General features: G+C 42.8%; 1 protein-coding gene and 1 long non-coding RNA gene across 2 annotated transcripts in view; one reads left to right on the top strand and one right to left on the bottom strand.

Moving 5' to 3' along the window:
* Positions 1–17,005, bottom strand: part of NMT2 (N-myristoyltransferase 2) — a 33,684-nt gene extending 16,679 nt beyond the window's left edge. Inside the window, exons 1-3 of the mRNA XM_075492732.1 lie at positions 16,719–17,005; positions 8,564–8,699; positions 2,948–3,092 (exon numbers count right to left, since the gene is read on the bottom strand). Coding sequence (XP_075348847.1) covers positions 2,948–3,092; positions 8,564–8,699; positions 16,719–16,828 — 391 coding nt within the window. The 5' untranslated portion in view covers positions 16,829–17,005. The remainder of the gene's footprint in view (positions 1–2,947; positions 3,093–8,563; positions 8,700–16,718) is intronic.
* LOC142405389 (uncharacterized) lies at positions 15,950–18,319 on the top strand. The gene is made up of 3 exons (XR_012774157.1): positions 15,950–16,066; positions 17,839–17,990; positions 18,230–18,319. It is a non-coding gene; the product is annotated as an uncharacterized LOC142405389 (long non-coding RNA).
* Positions 18,320–18,582: the final 263 nt, after the last annotated feature.

The raw sequence follows: 18,582 nt of genomic DNA, 5'->3' as shown, positions 1-18,582 counted from the left end.
TGTCTAAGTAATGTAGCAGATCCCTAACCATTTCCCCTTGGATTATGTGGGCTTCATTGTGCTCCCCATCCCTGTCTTCCAGCTGAGGGGACTCGGTACCCCGAGAACAACTGGTCTTACTATTAAAGACTGAGGCAAGGCATTAAGCACCTCAGCCTTATCCACATCCTTTGTCACTATGTTTCCCCCCCACATCCAGTAAAGGATGGAGATTCTCCTTAGCTCTCCTTCTGCTGCTAATGTATTTATAGAAACATTTTTTATTGTCTTTTACAGCAGTAGCCAGATTAAGTTCTAGTTGGGCTTTGGCCCTTCTCATTTTCTCCCTGCATAACCTCACGACATCCTTGTAGTCCTCTTGACTTGCCTGCCCCTTCTTCCAAAGACTCTCCTCTTTTTCCTGAGTTCCAGCCAAAGCTCTCTGTTCAGCCAGGCCGGTCTTCTTCCCCACCGGCTCATCTTTCGGCACATGGGGATGGCCTGCTCCTGCATCTTTAAGATTTTCTTCTTGAAGAATGTCCAGCCTTCCTGGACCCTTTGCCCTTTAGAGCTGCCTCCTAAGGGACTCTGTCAACCAGTCTCCTAAACAGGCCAAAGTCTGCCCTCCAGAAGTCCAAGGTGGCAGTTTGCTGATCCCCCTCCTTACTTCTCCAAGAATCAAAAACTCTATCATTTCACGATCGCTGTGCCCAAGATGGCCTCCAACCACCACAACACCCACAAGTCCTTCTCTGTTCACAAACAAAAGGTCCAGCGGGGCACCTTCCCTAGTTGACTCACTCACCAACTGTGTCAGGAAGTTATCTGCCACACACTCCAGGAACCTCCTAGACTGTTTCTTCTCTGCTGTATTGTATTTCCAGCAGACATCTGGTAAGTTGAAGTCCCCCATGAGAACAAGGGCTAGCAATCACGAGGCTTCTCCCAGTTGCTTATAGAATATTTCATTTGCCTCTTCATCCTGGTTGGGTGGCCTACAACAGACTCCCACCATGATATCTGCCTTGTTGGCCTTCCCCCTGATTCTTACCCATAGACACTCAACCCTATCTCACCATCATCAAGCTCTAGATAGTCAAATGTTCCTTTGTATGGAACTTACATCCTGCCATCCAGGATGTAAGCAAATGGCCTGCCATCCAGTTTGGAAGGTCAGCATCACCAGCATCTTTACGCAAACTCTGGAAAGTATCAATAGCCTAAATGTTACTGCCACTACACGGCAGACTTGGCCTAACTAAAGGACCTATTGCTAACAACTTTAACTAGAAGGCAGAAGGATTCTGAAGTTAATTTAATGCAAAGATCCCTACAGCTATTTCTTGAATCAACAGATTATTTTTTTTTCCACCTAAACATATCCAGCATATCAAGTAGTGAAGACTTCCCAATATGTTCATTCAGCAAATAAAGGAAAAGAAAAAAAAAAAAAATCAATGGGATCAAGAAGCAATTCATAAACACTGTTGAACAAAACTTCTGCCGGCCAAATTCAACAAAGCGTATTTCTACTGAACAACACTAACAAATAATTTTTAAAGCCAATGCATTGGTCCTTTTAGGCTGGCAAGTGACAGACTCTCATCTCTATAGAACTGCTGTAAGATACATTGACTAACCTGAACTGAACTCCTGGAACTGCTGCGCAGACACCTGAACTAGCTCTGAAAAAGCTTCATTATGGCCAGAGTATTTTTTGATTTACATGTCAACATATTTTGGCTAGGCTCTTCCTCCGCCTAGGCACAACTACTGTGACAATTACTACCACTAGTTTACAGACGTGTCTTGATAGAGTTTGTATGGAGAAGAGCCAGGGCAGGTCAGTTCAATCCAGTGGAAAATATTGCATCCAGGGACTCAACTCTGGACTTCTCTATGCAAGGAAGTCAGGGAGAAATGAGATCACTGTGGATTACGCTATAGAAATGGATTAATATGAAATGCTGGCCTGTGGAGCAAAAGAGAGCAGAGTGCTCCTGTGCTTTAGACTCTACCTTCTTTCTGCTTATCTACACCAGTCTCCAATGCTATGGAGAGAAACCTGCAGAACAGAAAAATGACAGGTATTGCACTGAGACTGCTTTACTTGTGGGGTCCTCAAGTTTCATTGGCACTGAAGAGCTACAACTGCTTAAGTTGAAGATAATGAAGGGGGAAGAAGAAGGTTCAGAAAGCAATTCAGAAAAAGCAAGAGAGTCAGCAACTATCTTCTCCAACAAAGACTAAGATTTACCAACTGTGTTATCAAGGATCAGATCAGTATAGAAAGTAATCTGCCAAATTCCTTACAAAATTAAAGGCAGGGAGAGGTCACCTCACCATCTCACTTGGTACCAAGGACAGAGAACAGACTCTGAGAAAGCAGGTCTTCAAGGTAGTGTACATTGTGGAGGAAGCACGTGAACACACAGCAGTAAAAGTGTTCATGCATGAGAGATGCACCATTATCCACTTAAAGCTGCATGAAAACAGTGTAACCTACAGCAAGAGAGTCATTATCCCCGTGACAGCAAATCTATCTATTGAAAAAAAAAAAAAAAAGGAAAATAAATAAATAGATAAATAAATAAAATCAAAGTTTACTCTTTGTCACCACTTAAGAGTTCTTATTTTCCCTGAAATAGAAAAGACTTCTACATTCTGTTGTTCAAGAGTTCAGACCTAAAATATACAAAAGGAATCCTATTTCAATAGCATTTCCCATTTTTATAGAGAACATCAGAATGAGATTTATTAACACCGTATTTTGCTGTATATCATTTGGCAGGGCAAGCACTTTCCTAGAGAACATGAAGAATCCCACGTGAACTACACAAAAGATTAAGGATCTCTACCGCACACAGTCCAACTTCATACCCGTTTTAGAGAACATGCCACACAGCTGGGACATATTCTTTTAGTGGTCAGTAAAACAGATCTTATGCCCAGGTCCAGTCAAACTTACTAAGTTTAGGTACAGGTTGCGTATCCCAAAACTGGTATTTGCGTTTGGTAGCCTCATCAATATTCTTTGCTGGGCCTTGGCATGCAGAGAGCAGCTCCATCGCTCTCTGGATGTCTTGAAGCTTCTGCATTGGAATGGCTGGATTCTGCACACAGAGACAAATGGAAGAGGAAGCTTATTGAGAACGTTTACTTTGAACAAGTTGTACAAACATGTTCATTTATTTTACTGTTATGTATTCTTTCATGTACTCTTCTCATGATGGTTAGTTTAGGTACAGCCCTCAGGAGGGTGGAAAGTTAGGTGGGCAACAAACAAGCAACTTCACAAAATACTTAATAGTTTTGAGTAGCACTTGCATTTAACCATGAAACTTCAGTGTTTTTAACACAAATACTGCAGCATTAAGGCAGGATACCAGTATCACAATAAAAGCTTCTTATATTTCTCCCCCCTCCCCCCCCCGGTAAAATACAATAAAAGAGATCAGCGTAGATATCTAACAATCTAAAGATACCGTTGGTACACATAGGGATGTTTGAAGTTGTACTTTACATTTACAATTTAAAATAATATTTAAATTCACTGTGGTTCAGTATTTCAGGTACACTATTGCTACAAATACCGACTTTTTAACCTTAGTTATATTGAATCTGCCTTCTGTTAGCTTACAGTTATTATAGTAGGTACCTTTCTGCATTGTATCATATGTAGGAGTTAACCATCTTGCCGTGAACACCAACTGGGTCAACATTCACAACTAAAGATAATTTTAACTGATAGAAGCAGACAGACATAAAATAAACCAACTTTCCACTTAAAAGTTGAAAAATCTTCATAGAAAAGTTATTTGAAAAGCATAAAACCTAAGGCTAAGCATTTCTAAACTGAGGTCTTAAAACCTCACTTTTGATGACTCTGAGTAAGTATAACTGGAATGAGAATTTTACCTGCATAGCAAAGTACAGAGGAATAATGGTAACAGCCTTCTAAATCTAAAGGGATTTTTTTCTCTCTCTTTTTTTAATCTATTTATTTGTTTTGTTACCTCCAAGTGGTAAGTCCTGCTCTGAGGCATACTAACAGCATGCTTGTGCTCAGGTTTTCCCAGAATGCAGTGCAATAAATACATTTGAAGGAATAGTCTCAAATGCATTGGAAAATTTTAAGCAAATCTGCATAAAGATTTCAAGCCAGATGGTTTTTTTACTGAATATCAATGGATCACTATTTCCATATTTCACTTTCTTTCTAGGATTCATGTGTTGAAAAACCACCATACATTACATGTAATAATGATATAAAGCTTCATTTGAATGGGCATCTGCCTCTAGTATCCTCAGTCACAAAAGGAGTAACACTCCCTGCCTGTAGCTCAAGCAGGCCATCATTTTCTATTTATAATAAAAACTTATACTCTCTAAACATTATGCAATTTATTTCATTAATTTAAGAATTGCAAAATTTTACCTGTGAGCATGCTTTAAACACCTGTCATCTGAGTAGTTGTGAATTAACATATTTACACACTTTAGAGCAACACTATTGCAGCATAAAAAACCTACCCTATTTCTAGATCCAGACTACAGTGACATAAGCTACTTTTCTCAACTAAAAATCAATTTGTCTGTTACACACTGGCCTGATACCAATACTTCTAATGTCACTAGATAAATTCTGAAATCTTATCAGTACATTATGAAATCATACATAAATATTGACATACTGTAATTTATTTTGTATGTTTACTATAAGACTCTAATGTTTTTTCTGCATTAAGAAGAAGAAAACAGAAAATCTAAAAAAAAGATATCAGGTTCCAAAAAGATCTTACTAACATATGTAAAGTAAAAAGTTCATGTTCTGGTACTAAATACAACATGGCTATGGACATCAGGAGGAATCTCCTGTCCTTTCAAAACGTTCAGAGATCAGCCTGGCTAAGAAGTTTACTTTCAACCCCTTTTGCTTTCCTTTAATGGAAAGCAAGTAAAACCTGCACAGAACTTCACATGAATTAGAAAGAAGAGTGATTTTGTTTAATTTCAGTTTAGAGGAAATACCTCCTCGCAGCACAAGACGGCACTGTTGTGCAGCAGGGCTGAGGTACACTTTTTTTTTTTTGCCTCAGTTTTGCTGACAAGATCTGACCTCAGACCTTTGATGTCCCTGAGCCTTGTACCACAGTCTGCGAGACTCCCATTAACCACCGCTGGAGAGAAAGTTAGGGACCACTTAGCAAACTAATCATGCACAGGTCTGTAAGAACAGACCAGATGCATCTGAGGGTGTTGAGGGAGCTGGCTGATGTTACTGCAACTAGCATCTATCAAGTTTAAATGGTTATAGCAATTGGTGGAGGTTTTTTATGACTGGAAAAAGGGAAATGTCACACCCATCTTCAAGAAGACAAGGGGGAGAATTTTGTGAACTCAGGGATCAATACTGTTTAACAATCTGGATGTGACAAAGAGTGCTTTCCCTACAAGTTCATAGATGATACCTAGTTGGGAAGAACGGTTGATACGCTGGACCACAGAGCTGCTATTAAAAGCTACTTTGACAGGCTGGAAACACGAACTTCATGAAGTTTGACAAAGGCAAACACAAAAGTCCTGCATCTGGGACAGAAAAAGCCCACGCAATGGCAGAGGCCAGCATGGACTGGCTAGGAAGCAGCTTTCCAGAAAAGAACTTGGAGTTCCCGGTGGGCAGAGAGCTGAACATGAGCCAGCAGTTTGTTGGCCAGAAAAGAACAGCTGCATACTGGGTTGTACCAGTAAGACTGGCCAGCAAGTCTTCCCCTTTATCTGGCACCCCTGAGATCACATCTCACAGTTTTGGGTTCCCCATTACAAAGAAAATATTGACATAGTGGAGCGAGTTCAATGGAGGGCCACCGAGATGACTGGGGGGCTGAAGCACATGACATGTAAGGAGAAGATGAGAGACCTTGGTTTGTTCAGCCTTAAGAAGAAAAGATTAAAGGAGTAAGAGAAATCTTATTGCTGCCTAATGGGAGGATGTAAAGAAAACTGAGCCAAGTCTTTTCAGAGGAGCAAAATGACAGGACAAGAAACAGTGGACACAAGTTGCAAACTAGCAAAATCCATTTAGATATAAGGAATTACTATTTTTTAAGACCACAAGTGTAAACACTGGAATAGGTTGCCCACAGAGGTTCTAGATTCTCCATCCTTGGAGACCAAACAAGCTGATCTAGGCCTCAGCAACCTGATCTAGTTGGATCTGCTCTAAGCAGAAGGTTGGTCGAAAGACCTCCAGAGGTCCTTTCGCATCTAAGTTACTCTGTGACTATGTTGTGTAGGCCATTGGTGACTACAATAGTGACTGATAATATTGCAAATCTGGCAAGCTTCATTTGTGTCAGCATGGACAGTCTACATCATTGGGACTTGTAATGGGGAGAGAACAAAGTCTTGTGAGATGGGCAGTGAAGTGTCCTAAAGGTCATCGTAAGCATACAATGCTAACAAGCATTTATTGCTGTGGTCACACTCGTGCCAGTGTTCAAAAAGTCCAATATCACACATGAGAGGGGGAAGCCAAGGAGACTCACTGTTTTGTTTTTCTCATCTCCAGACCGGTACACCCGTTTACAAACTCACCTGACCTCAAAATCTTTTTTCAAAATCATTTTCAATGAGTACAGAAGCCCCACTGAGTATTACCTGATGATCCTGCATGTATTTTCTTAGAGGCAAAGTGTATAATGTCACTTTCCTCTGAAATATTTTGTAAACCTCTTTTCAACCAAGAGCAAGCAAGTGCTAAAAGCCTTTTTTCTATAAAGTATTTCGCATAGCATAAGGAATACAAAATCTAAATATCACTTGAGTAGCAGAGAAAATAAATATACTTCTCCACACTGACCCAGATCAGCAGTCTAAGATGCTTTCAAAAAATCTAAAACAGGAAAGTTGTTCAAGACAAACTCATCTACTTATCAGGGTGTACAGCTGGAACACAGCAGAGAAAGTGAAAAAAACCAGCCAACGTTGATGCATTTGCAACTAGAGAAAAGTGAAAGCCATATAAGAATAGCAAAATGGTTTAGCTGCCTAGAGCTTGAGAGAAAGACTTAAATAAAAGCTTTTCTTTTATGCCAATAGAAAATTTTGTAACATTGCTAACAGACGGGCTACTCCTTGTGACAGTAAAATAATCACAAAGAGTGACACTCTAAGTACACAACTTAGAACAAGGATAGGCTTCCACATTTGCAAAACACATCATGCCAGAGAAATGGTGTGCAAGACTGCAAGGTGCTGAGGACTAAAATCTTGCACATGAAAACAAAAAAAGTGAAGCAACTTCCTTTTAATGCAATGAGAGGCAACATATGGAACAATAAGTTGGTCAGCAGGGAACCGAGGAACTCCCAGGATACTACAGCGTTGAGCTACGTCTTTATGTTAACATTAAAATTGACCTCAGTCCAATGTAAGAGTTTGAGGTTACTTGGTTATCGCTTGCAAACAGCCTTCTTGTATTAGCAATTCATGCCACGTGCTTTATAGAAACACAGTATTAAAACATGTGGTGAGATCAGAAAGTACTTAAGATCTCTCTACATGTTTTAAAGTGTCCCCCGTGCCACATGTGCCCATTCAAAGCAATGGGGGTGACACAGAGAAGAACTAGAGGGACAACACAAAATCTGTCAGTATGTTAGTGAGCCAGAACACAGCTTTCTTCTCTAAAATTAGTTGGTAGCCCCAATGTAGTTGACAAATCTTACAGGATGAATAGTACTACTGGTACAATGGTGTAACTTTCTCCACATTAATCTGATAAAGCAAATATAACTACTTCAACATGCTCAATGGTCTATAACATTTCTTATCATCATGTTATGAACTTCAGTTCTCAGGCTCAGATTTATCTTGAGATAAAAGTTGTATGTTAAAAAGCCACCACATCATATTATTCACCATTCATTCAGAACATGGTAGTCAAAAGCACATAGACAATGCTAATTTATCACAAAGCCCACAAAGACTGTACATCCCCTCACGTAATTTTGCATTCTTATTTAGAGCAGAGGCCTTTCAGATGGCAAAAAGTTTCTTCAGTCTGCACCTCCATGTTAGAGATTACTGCATTTTATGTAAGATGACATGTTGCTTGTTTGCCCAAATGAGACCCTGGTTAGCACAGCAGGTACACCTTCAATAGCATTACACTTTACAAGTTACTGAAACTGCACTAAGCCAAGTTAGATGGTGGCTAAAGTAAAGACAATTCATCAAACACAGAATCTATTTAAAAGCGTTACCACTGCAGATTAAGATTCCCTGCGACAAAGCTGTCACTAGCCTGAGTTCTAACTGCTGGAAGAGAAAGACAAAACACCTCCTCCTCTGCTTTTCTCACAGTACACCACCGTGACGGTGACGACAGCTCTCCATCTAACTTCATACAGTCTGCAAACAGCAGGTCTTACCTTGCTTCTATCTCTATTCAGGACAGTAAAGATTTGCTTAATTCTAACGTGTTAAGGCAGAACTACCAAGTCGCTTTAACAAAAAGCAACACACAAATTAAAATTAAATTAGAAAGCAAGCACAAATTAAAACAGAACCAGGCTCTCACTTTTGAAGGCTGTTGAATTTTAATCTCCTGGGAGTCAGATGCAGAATCTGATTTGGTGCCTCCAGAATTTGGTTTCTCCTTTTTTCTCTTCTGCTTCTTTTTCTTCTTCTTCGCTCCCAAATCCCCTCCAGGACTTCTGCCAGAGATTCAGAGAATGTGCAATGAGAAAAATCAATACCACCAAGCCTGAAATTCAAAAAAGTTAAATATGGAAAAACCAGCATTTTAATATGAAAAATCCAACAGCAGTTTGAATGTGAAGAAAAGGCAGGGGAAAGGAAGGAAGGGGGGAACTGAGAGCATTGATGAAAAACTTCCTGCAAGTGCTTTCTCATTTGTTTTATACTCAGACACCAGCCCAACCAGGCATTTTGACACACTGGTGTCAAATTGTGACACTACATAACAGCCAGTGCTCTTCTCCAGGCTATTATCCAGCACAAACATGAAACAAGCAAATTCAACAGAGTTTGGAGGAACTCAGGAAAGTGCAGGAGCTGAGGAAAGTAACTTCCTTGGAAATTCAGTAACTATTAGTGGCCCAATTTTTTTTTCCACTTCATGCTCAACCATCAGGCACATCTGAATTTGAGAAGAACCTAAACAAAAACATTCTGTTTTCAGGGAATTTTGCTTCTAACTTAAGTAGTGATGAAAGTCTTGCTGAAATCTCAGTAAGAAACAATACAAAACTAACCAAATATTTGTGCTTTAAAACAATAAGTACAATGGGGTCAACTTTAATAAAAAAAAACAACAACAAAAACCCAACAAAGTATGCATTGCACTTGCAAATACTGACATATTTTGACTATTCATAATACAACTCCTTTAAGGAGATTCTAATTTGACAAATAATCAAGATATAGAATCAAGATTAGATTAGAATTTGCAAAGTGTGGGAGGTGTTGGCAACTCTCAGACGGAAGGCAAATAAGGAGGCAATGAGTCAGTTAGTACTGAATCCTCTTCAAGAGGTTAATCTTCCAGCAAAACCATACGTACATAATGGAGCTCAAGACAGATATTGGGGCTTGGGTGTTTTTCACTGGAAAAGAAAAAGGTCAATGCAATAAACAATTATTTTAATTCTGGAGGGAAAAAAAAAAATCAGATATGATACTGGCAAACCAAAAGAAAGAGAACTCAGAAGAACATAACTAAAGTTATTAAGATCAACACGTTTGCAAGGGCCATGTTATTCACTGTAACATGCTCACTTTCAAGATTACGGTGCCCAGTCTTAGCATCTATACGTTGTCAGAGCTGAAGTCGGCAAGAAAACGCCCAAACGTCCAACTGGGAGGCCAAAAGCCTGCAACTAATCAAACATGCAACTCAACAAAGACTAATTTTTGTGAGATCATTACTGTTATCTAGAACAGCCTGTAGTGAAAGATCAACCCCGAGAAGCCCTTAACATTCACAGTTACATTGGGTTAAGTTATGCTCCCAGAAAGAGGGGAGAGAGTTATAAATGCAGCACCCTCTGGGATCAGACCAAGGATTTACTCAACAGACAACAGTGTAGCAGACCAAACACTCACACAAGAGAGAGAAGAGAATTTGTAGTATTTACTATAAGTCGGCAGAAACAAAAGATGGAGTTGTATAAGTGAGGCAGGGAGAAAATTTTCTGTTGCAGAATGAAGATACTGCCTGGTCACCTAGACGATTCTGTTAACAACTTCTATACTCTCAGTTTAAAATAATAAAATTTATATCTATTTGAAGGCCTGTATACCAAGCTGACATTTTGTACAGAATTTAAACATAGAACAGACCCAGAGGCCTGGCAAGAGGTTATAAATATGAGAGTAAAAAACCAAATGCGTACAAGACCTAGGACTTCACCACCTCTGGCAAAACTGAGATAAAAATACTGGGGAAAGCGATTTCACCTTTGCTAAGATTCATTTAATGAGGTACTGTTCTACTTTCTTGAACTGTCCACAAACTTTCGTCTTTTCCTCTAACATCTCACATACAGCAAACAAATGATGCCACTGTGTCCTTGAGCTGACTCCCAAGGGCTTTTGTGTTGAACATAAGTCTAGTAGGAGTTTCAGCAAACACCATTCTTGAACAGACGCCCTCAGCAGGCACCGAACCCCAAGTTGCACCAGTGCAGCTCACTTGTCTTCTTGCCTTTCAGCAGGAGCTGGCCCCAATGACACCACAGGGGAATTCTGCTCACTGGGATTACCTGAGGGTCAATGTTTTATTTAGTTTGGTGAAATAATGAACGACTGTACTCAAAAAAAAAAGTTTGGCAGCTATGGAGAAAAAGCAGCTTTGCCAAGCTTTACTAATGTTATCCCCAGTTAAACTGTACTTTTAGCAGGATAACCTTAGTTTGTTCTTTGACTAGCTCAAGGTCTTTTTCATACAGAAACGCATATTTTTTAGCTGGGAAAGAGGGAAGACAGGACTAAATTGCTGTAAAATATACATGGCATTTAAAACTAAAAACTAAATTGTTTAAAATCTTCTGAAATCCCAGTCCTCAGCTTATGACCTTCAGGTTTAGAGCTTTCACTCTGCCTCTTGCAAAATAAATACTGGTATCTTTGTCTGACAGGTTATCCAGGGACCATTCAGAGCAGTTACTTACGGACAGTCTCCTGCTTGGGTCAGTCTTTTTTTACTGTTACAGTCCACAGAATGTAAAAAGAGGATTTAAAGAGAGATCCGCTCGTCCTTCAACTAGGCACGCCTGCAACCTAGAGATTTGGCAGCAGGCAGAAACTTCTAGTGAGTAAACAGGTTTGTCCAACACAAGTTACAACCAGAGATACCGAGCAAATTAGGGCAAAAGCAAAACCAAAACATCTCAGGATTTTTTGTCCTTCTCATACTCTGCCTTGAAAAGAACCAAAAGGTTCTAAAACTGTGAGTGAGAATGGCTGGGAAGGGAGCTCCGAACTTTGTTGCTCAACTTGTAGTAATTACACCAGACACGACAGCACAAAGGATATGCAAAGGTAACAAGATTAAAAGCAAAGACTCCTATTAAAAGCTTTTCTTTTAATTAAACATTCTTGTGTGCTGACTAAGATCCAAGTTCTCCCTCATCTGGTCAGATACACCTATATGATGACACCATGAAACGTATCTCGCTCTTAGAAGTTGGGGGGCGGGGCAGGGGGGGTGGCACGGGGGAAGTTTCCTACTTCTATGAAAGCTGACCTTTAAGTGTGAAATCTCTTTTGCTGAACTACCCTGCTACCATTGAAGTGATACAATTCGGAGCGCAGGTCCCACGCGGGAAGAAGGAAAAGGATATGCAACTCAGGTTGATGCTACGTCTAGCTGTCAGGTCAGGAAACATAACCTTTTCATGCATCAGATCAACACATCTGCCCCAGTCCCACCCACCACATAGACCACAGCTGGTTATACTAAAAAAATATTCAACATTAGACTTGGGGAAGATTTTGACTGTGTCAGTCTAGTAGAGACACACTTATACCAGGAGCACTTTACTGACAGGAGAGCGAGGCTACACACTGAGGCTGAGGTGTGCCACGGACGTGGTCTAAGATATTTTTAACTGCATCCATGATGATGTTTTGTCAGTCTGATGAATAATAAAGAAGAGAGGCCAGCAGAAAAGTGACATGCAAATCAAAACTCAGCTGAGGCAAAAAAAAAAAAAAAAAAGTCAAAAGACCTCATTCTGCCCCAAAAAGACTTAACCTTGCCACAGAAACAGGCTCTGGATATGACTCCGAGACAGTCACTTGGGCCCACAGTTTTATGATTTTGTCTGCAAGTTACAAATGCAAGCCCATGATCCCACCCACATACCTTTCCACTTATGTACACACATCTGGTGTTTTGCATAAATGTGAAAAAAGACTTTTGCTTCTCCCTGCATGTGTTGGGTTTTGGTTTTTTTTAAACTGAAAAATGGGGATACTTACTGCATTTGGGGAGGAGTGTGGCAAAGGCAGAGAAACTTACTTTGTGCAGCTCTGAGCAAAACCATAAAAAGCTGAGATGGAAGAATTAGGAGGAGCATGACAGTTACCCTACTCAGGTGGTCAAACCGTTTTGGCTCCCTTGGTTTTGATTTGAGATTATCTTTCCCACTGAATATTTGTCAGTGTTATTTTAATTGCCTTTTTGGACACTAAATTCTGCTTTAGCAGAAACAGCTTTTTGTAATATCAACATCTGGTTTAAATTACAGGGAATGGTAATTTTAAGTTAGCAATTTCTCAAATTTAAAGCCAAACATGTACTTCAGATGTTTATTTTTAAGCTGCAAAGGCCTAGCCCTGTGTGGATTTTTGCCTTCACAGTATTTTTTCTCTCTCTGTGAGTAGTGAGGTTGCAAAACTACATTTCCGAAGACGTTATATAGACCTTTTTGATCACAAAAATCAGATATCACATATATGGGAAGGACTCAAAAAAAATTTTAAAGTAGTATTATTTATACTAGGGCTGTCCTTGGTTCATAAAGAAAATGGAGGCTTAGATGCAAAGGGCTTTCCCATTGCTGCATTAGACTACCACCACTTCAAAAGAATAAGAAGGTCCTGACCAGAAGGGCTTATGTCCTTCAAATTCCACTTACTAACAAGCTACCATTACTAACAACCTCTCTGGATGAAGATTTCATTTGCATGCATTTCAGTACTTGGAAATGCAAGGTTTTTGAGCATGAAAACCCAGTAGCAATGCCTTAAAACCTAACTCAACAGATATTCCTCAAAGCTCTGCGTGTTTCCTCTGGCTCCCCCTTCAAGTCTGTAAGGCTGTACTCCAAGATGTAAATCTCACCTACTAAAACTCAGCACTGCCTCCAGTACCTTAAAAATATATTTTTTTTTTCAAATCTACAAGTAGTGGTGGTTATAAAGTTGCCATTTTTTAAAAAAAATCTAAAAGTAGTGCTGGATATAAAGTTGCCATTTAACAATAATCAAAGGGTATACTACTAAAACATTCAAAGTAAATAATTTGTGAGGGTTGGGGGGAGTTGTTTAAAGGTCATACTTTTTCCTCATCTGTTTACTAAATGTTTTGTGCCCAAAGCCTTTCTGCCATTGAGCATAAGGAGCTATTCAGAATGAACTGAGACACCTTACAAAGCTAGGCTCAGCAGGGTGGATGCAGGTGCAATAAATACATTTTTTCTACATACACACTAACAAAGCTACTTTGTAAACAACACTTTATTATGAAACAGAATAAGTACAGCATAATGCATCTAGCAGGAGCAAGCTGCAGACACAGAATAGGAGAACAGCAATGAGTCACACAACATACATAATCCTGCATCTAAAAAAACAGAGGACAAAGCCATTTGCACAGTTGAGAACTATAAAACAGTATTTTCTGTGCTCAAGCACATAAAAAAATAGCAAATTAAAAAAAAAAACTTAAAAGTCATACATATATATAAAAAACATGGTTTTCTGTGGTCAGTATTATAAGGACTTACTTTCAAATGTCAAGGAACAGCTTGAAAGTAACTTCATTTACAAAGCAATCCTGCTAGATACTGACATGCAACACATAGTCTACCTCCTTCTAAAAAAGTGAGGGTTAAAATAGCATGAGATTAAATACTGATCGGCAGCAATGGAGACCACTCAGAATTTAGCAAGTCAGTAGTCATAGTCTCAAGTAGTAAGACTGCTCATAAATTGCTTAGGTATATAAAACCTAATCTAAAAGCTCAAAGCAAACTTTAAAGCTACCTCAAAAATTAATATACTACGATAGGGAGGAAACAGGGAATAATTACGGTCCTATTACCATGGGTTAATCTCCCAGATCAAGAGTAGATCTTTGTGTTTGCTGTAATGTAAGATTTTTCTTTTCATTTGATGGAATTTGTTTGAATACTTCAGCCTGCAGACAAATAGTAGCAAACAATTCTCAAGGATTACAGGAAAATAAAGTAATTCAAAAAGTCAGTATTAGACTTCATGCATCAGCAACATGATAGAAAACTGATACTAATACTTAGAGGCTTTTTCTGCTGGAATGATCTACCACTAATTTAATTAAACTTCATATTACTTGGAAGCATTCACTTTCTTATTCAAAGATGAAAAAAGCAGCTTCTTTGAAATACTCATTAAAATACATTTGGGATATTCGACAAAAACAAGTTTTGGGGAGAATGGCATACAGCCTGCAGCCACAACGGTTGTCCCTCAGAGCTCAGCGAGACCCAAGTCAGAATAGACCAGCAAGCTGCGATTCAGAACACACCAAAGTGCAATTCTTTGTTCCCCGGCTGCTTCTTACACACTGCTTCTGCACTCGCTGTCACAGCAGCCCGAGCGTGTAGCCGCAAGCCCAGCTACACTGCAGAGGGCAGCTACAGCTCGGTCATGCACACAAACAGAAGAGGAAACTGGAGTAGGAATAAGGTAAGAATGCATTCCGGACAGGCATCAGCCGGCTATCAATCTCACCTGGCACATCACGTTGGCTCCTACGAAGAGCAATAAATAATCATTCTCTGCTCTTAGCGGTGTTACTTTTACATATTTGGGAATCATTAACTGTGGCATATTTACACAAACAAATGTAACAAAAGCCCCAAGATCATTAAACTCTATTTTGTCCCTTTTTAATATCCCAGATTTATAGTACTATAATTACTTGTGACACAACTATTTTAGCGTGCATGCCATGAATTCACTGACAGAGCAGCAAGCATCTAAGTTTTCCCCTTTCCTGCCTTTTAGACAAGTCAGTCCTCCTAAGCCTCTTAGATTTCTCTTGCCACATTTAAGATGCAGAGCTGCTTGTTGCCAAGCCAAATCCTAGGGCAGGAGACGACAAACACTGTACATCCCCAAATATCAATCACCTACAGAAATGCTCTCAACCAGATGACTCAGAAATTCATGAGGAAGATATTTGTGTAGCGGTGTACAGATTAACCTATTTCTATTTTAGGTTACTCCAGCCACTCCTAGTTGCGACAACAAAGCGTTTTCTCTGCAATCACATTTTCTAACCCCTCAAAAAAGCAAAAAAGTAAATTTAATGAAGTCGATTTTTAAAACACGTTCCTCCCACTTCCCTGCCAGACCCTTGGCACCGCGTGCCCAGACGAAGCCACGCTGCATGCAGGCGAACACTGGTCGGGTGCAAGGGGCCGCATTTATGCTGGCTGCCTCTCCTTCTCATCTCCCCCAGCAACTGGAGGCAGCGCCTGATCCGCAGCGTGGGAAGATTTAAGACACAAGATTAGCGGAGAAGGAACTACAACCAGAACAACAGCATTTGCTCCGGCTAATGCCTTGGTAAAACACACGCTCCACCCGCCACAGCGTGTGGATTTAGAGGTAATATTTCCTTTTGGACAATAGGTGACGTTGAGAAGGAGTGTCTGCAGGACAGACTGACACAGACGATACCTGGACAGGTCCCCAGGCCGGGGAGGGGAGCGTGTGAGGGGGGTGTGTGAGGGCGCCCGCCGCCAGGGCTGACCCCAGGGAGCCGCTCAGCGGGAACCAACCGAAACAAGTAAGGGAGCACGGGGGCATCTCCCCGGAGCGCCGCGACCCACTACGGGGGGCTTCCTCACAACCAAAAAAAACAAGAAAAGCCCCCAAATCCTGAAAAAGCACAGGCAACAAAACAGGATTTACCCCCCCCCCCCCCCTTTTAAGGTCGGTGTCCAGCGGGGAAGCGCCAGCCCCGCCGCCCTCCTCACCTCAGGCCGGGACCCGGTCCCCCGCTTCTCCCTTCGGCGGAGGCCGCCCAGAGGAGCGAGGGGAGCCGGGCCGGGCGGCACAGCGGGGTCCTCCCACCCCCGCACGCTGCCAACTGCGGCGGAAGGCAGCCCGGGAGGAGGGCGCGGGGTGCCGCCGGCAGGGCCCCCTCGGCCGCGGACGGCACGCGCGCAGGCGCCGCGGAGCAGCGCCGGGCCGGGCCGGGCCGGGCCGCGCCATGCAGGCCGCCCGCCGGCTGACAGGAGTGCGCCTCGCACGCCCCCCACTCCGCCTGCCGGCCCGCCGCGGGGCCCGCTCCGGGCGACGCGGGGAGCCCGGCCCGGCCCGCCCTGCACAGCGGCCGCGGCGGCGCCTCCAGTCCTACCGCTGCCGCGGCGGCAGACACGGGGGCTGCCTCCTCGAGCTGTGCCCGCCCGCCCGCCCGGCCCGCAGCGCGCCCCTACCCCTTGGCGTGCTCAGCCTCCTCCTCATTGTCGCCGTCTATGCCGCAGGTGTCCTGGTCATCCAGCTCCAGGCTCTGCTGGCTGGCCGCAGACTCGCTGTCCTCCGCCATCACGGGGGAAGGAGGGAGGGGAGGGGGCGGGGGAGCCTATGAAAGGAACCGGGGCGCACGGGCAGATGCAGTCCGGAGGAGCTCCCTCTAGCTGCTGTCCTCCCCCGTGCTGGCGGAGGAGGCGGAGGCCGCCGGGGCTGCCCGGCCGCTCCCCACCGCCCCGCGGGGGACCGGACCGGGGCGGGGCCGGGCCGGGCCGTGCCGCGCCGCGGGGGGCTCGGCGCTCTGCCCTGCCCTGCCCCTCACACCCGGCCAGCGCCGCCCCTGCGCCCGGCCGCCGGCTGACCCCGTCGTAGCCGACATCTAACCCGCGTCCCTTGCCTTCCCGGGCCTCGGGTCCCTGCACCGGGTCGGCGGGGCGCCCGCAGCCCGGGCGCTGCCCCCCTCCGCCGGGGGGAGGCCGGAGGCGCAGGCCCCGCGGTGGCTGTCCCCGGGCTGCAGGCAGGCGAGGGCCCGCTCAGTGGGGCGGCCGCGGCCGGGCCTCAGCAGCATCGGAGCGCGTTTTGCCAGCTCCCTGTTTCCTTCTCAGATCATAAACACTTCGACGCCAAAGTTGCCGCTGGTAGACGCTGCCGAGGCCGCCGTGGCGATCCCCCTGCACGGTCGTGGCCACCGGCTCTCGCAGCACTTGGTGTTTTCCGAAGCCCTTTGTATTTCTACAAGCTCCAGGCTAGAAAAACTGGAGTCGAACGCTAATGATTTGAACCCAGGAAAACAAAGAGAAACGTATTAATTACTTGAACTCTGGTGATTTCCAGGGCCATATTAAGATTTCTGGATGAGATTCAAAATTTCTGAGTGGTTTGGCAGTGCTGCCAAACATCACATTAAAACCTAAGAATAGTATGCATCAGCTGTAATTTCTCCTTATCCCTACTGCCCTCTTGAAAGTCATTTAATGTGAGGAAGACACTGCTTCCTCCCATTTTGATTTAAGGTGGTGATTTGGATTACTTTTTCCTATTTTTGATTTAAGGTGGTGTAATGTTTTGCTCTATCAGATATTGCAGGTGACATGTCAAGTAAAAGATCTCACTGGCCAAGCAGAAGACAGGTAGATGTCCCTCCAGTTGTGCCCTCACAGTCAAACTCTGAACCTGTGCATATTGAGCACCAGCCCTGGGCCACTCTATGTCCCGCTACACTTGGTCCTTTACAACATGTGAATTGCCACAGGAACTTGTAATTCAAATGCATAAGATTCTTGAAGAGTCAAAGGCAGACAACGTAATGAGAAAAATCCGAGGCCAAGGTCACCCTGTCAGCTGTGCTTCGTCTATAACAATTCTCCTAAACTACCTCCCAGCTTCTCTTGGTCTAACCAAGTAGTCACTTGTATCATACAGAAAGTGCTGCCCTTGTGCTATCAGATAATTACTGAATATTTGTTTCCTGCTGCAGGTGGACTTGTGGAAGCCCTTCCTGCTTTGTTGTGAAAGGACAGAGGGAAAGACAATTCTGAATGGGTAATGAAGTATGGGTTTATCAGCTGTATGATCTATCATAGTACACTCTGATGTCTCATGACTGCGTTCAAACCTTCAGTGACTGCAATCTATGCTGGATTTCCATCATCTGACAGGTATTTTCTGTCCCAACAGTTTTGAAATACTAGCTGCAGTGACTGGAAAATTCAAGGCTACTAAATCAATAAGGCTAGAAAATATTCAACCAGCAGATTCCAAATAAAATAAACTGTGACATAGCACATGTATCTTTAAAAACAACAGTTGTTCCTGAATATGGCTAAATTG

This window comes from Mycteria americana, chromosome 2 (genome assembly GCF_035582795.1).
Source record: "Mycteria americana isolate JAX WOST 10 ecotype Jacksonville Zoo and Gardens chromosome 2, USCA_MyAme_1.0, whole genome shotgun sequence".
Classification (NCBI taxonomy): domain Eukaryota; kingdom Metazoa; phylum Chordata; class Aves; order Ciconiiformes; family Ciconiidae; genus Mycteria; species Mycteria americana.
Note: the sequence above shows the minus strand (reverse complement) of the source record. Positions and strands in the feature narration are given on the sequence as shown.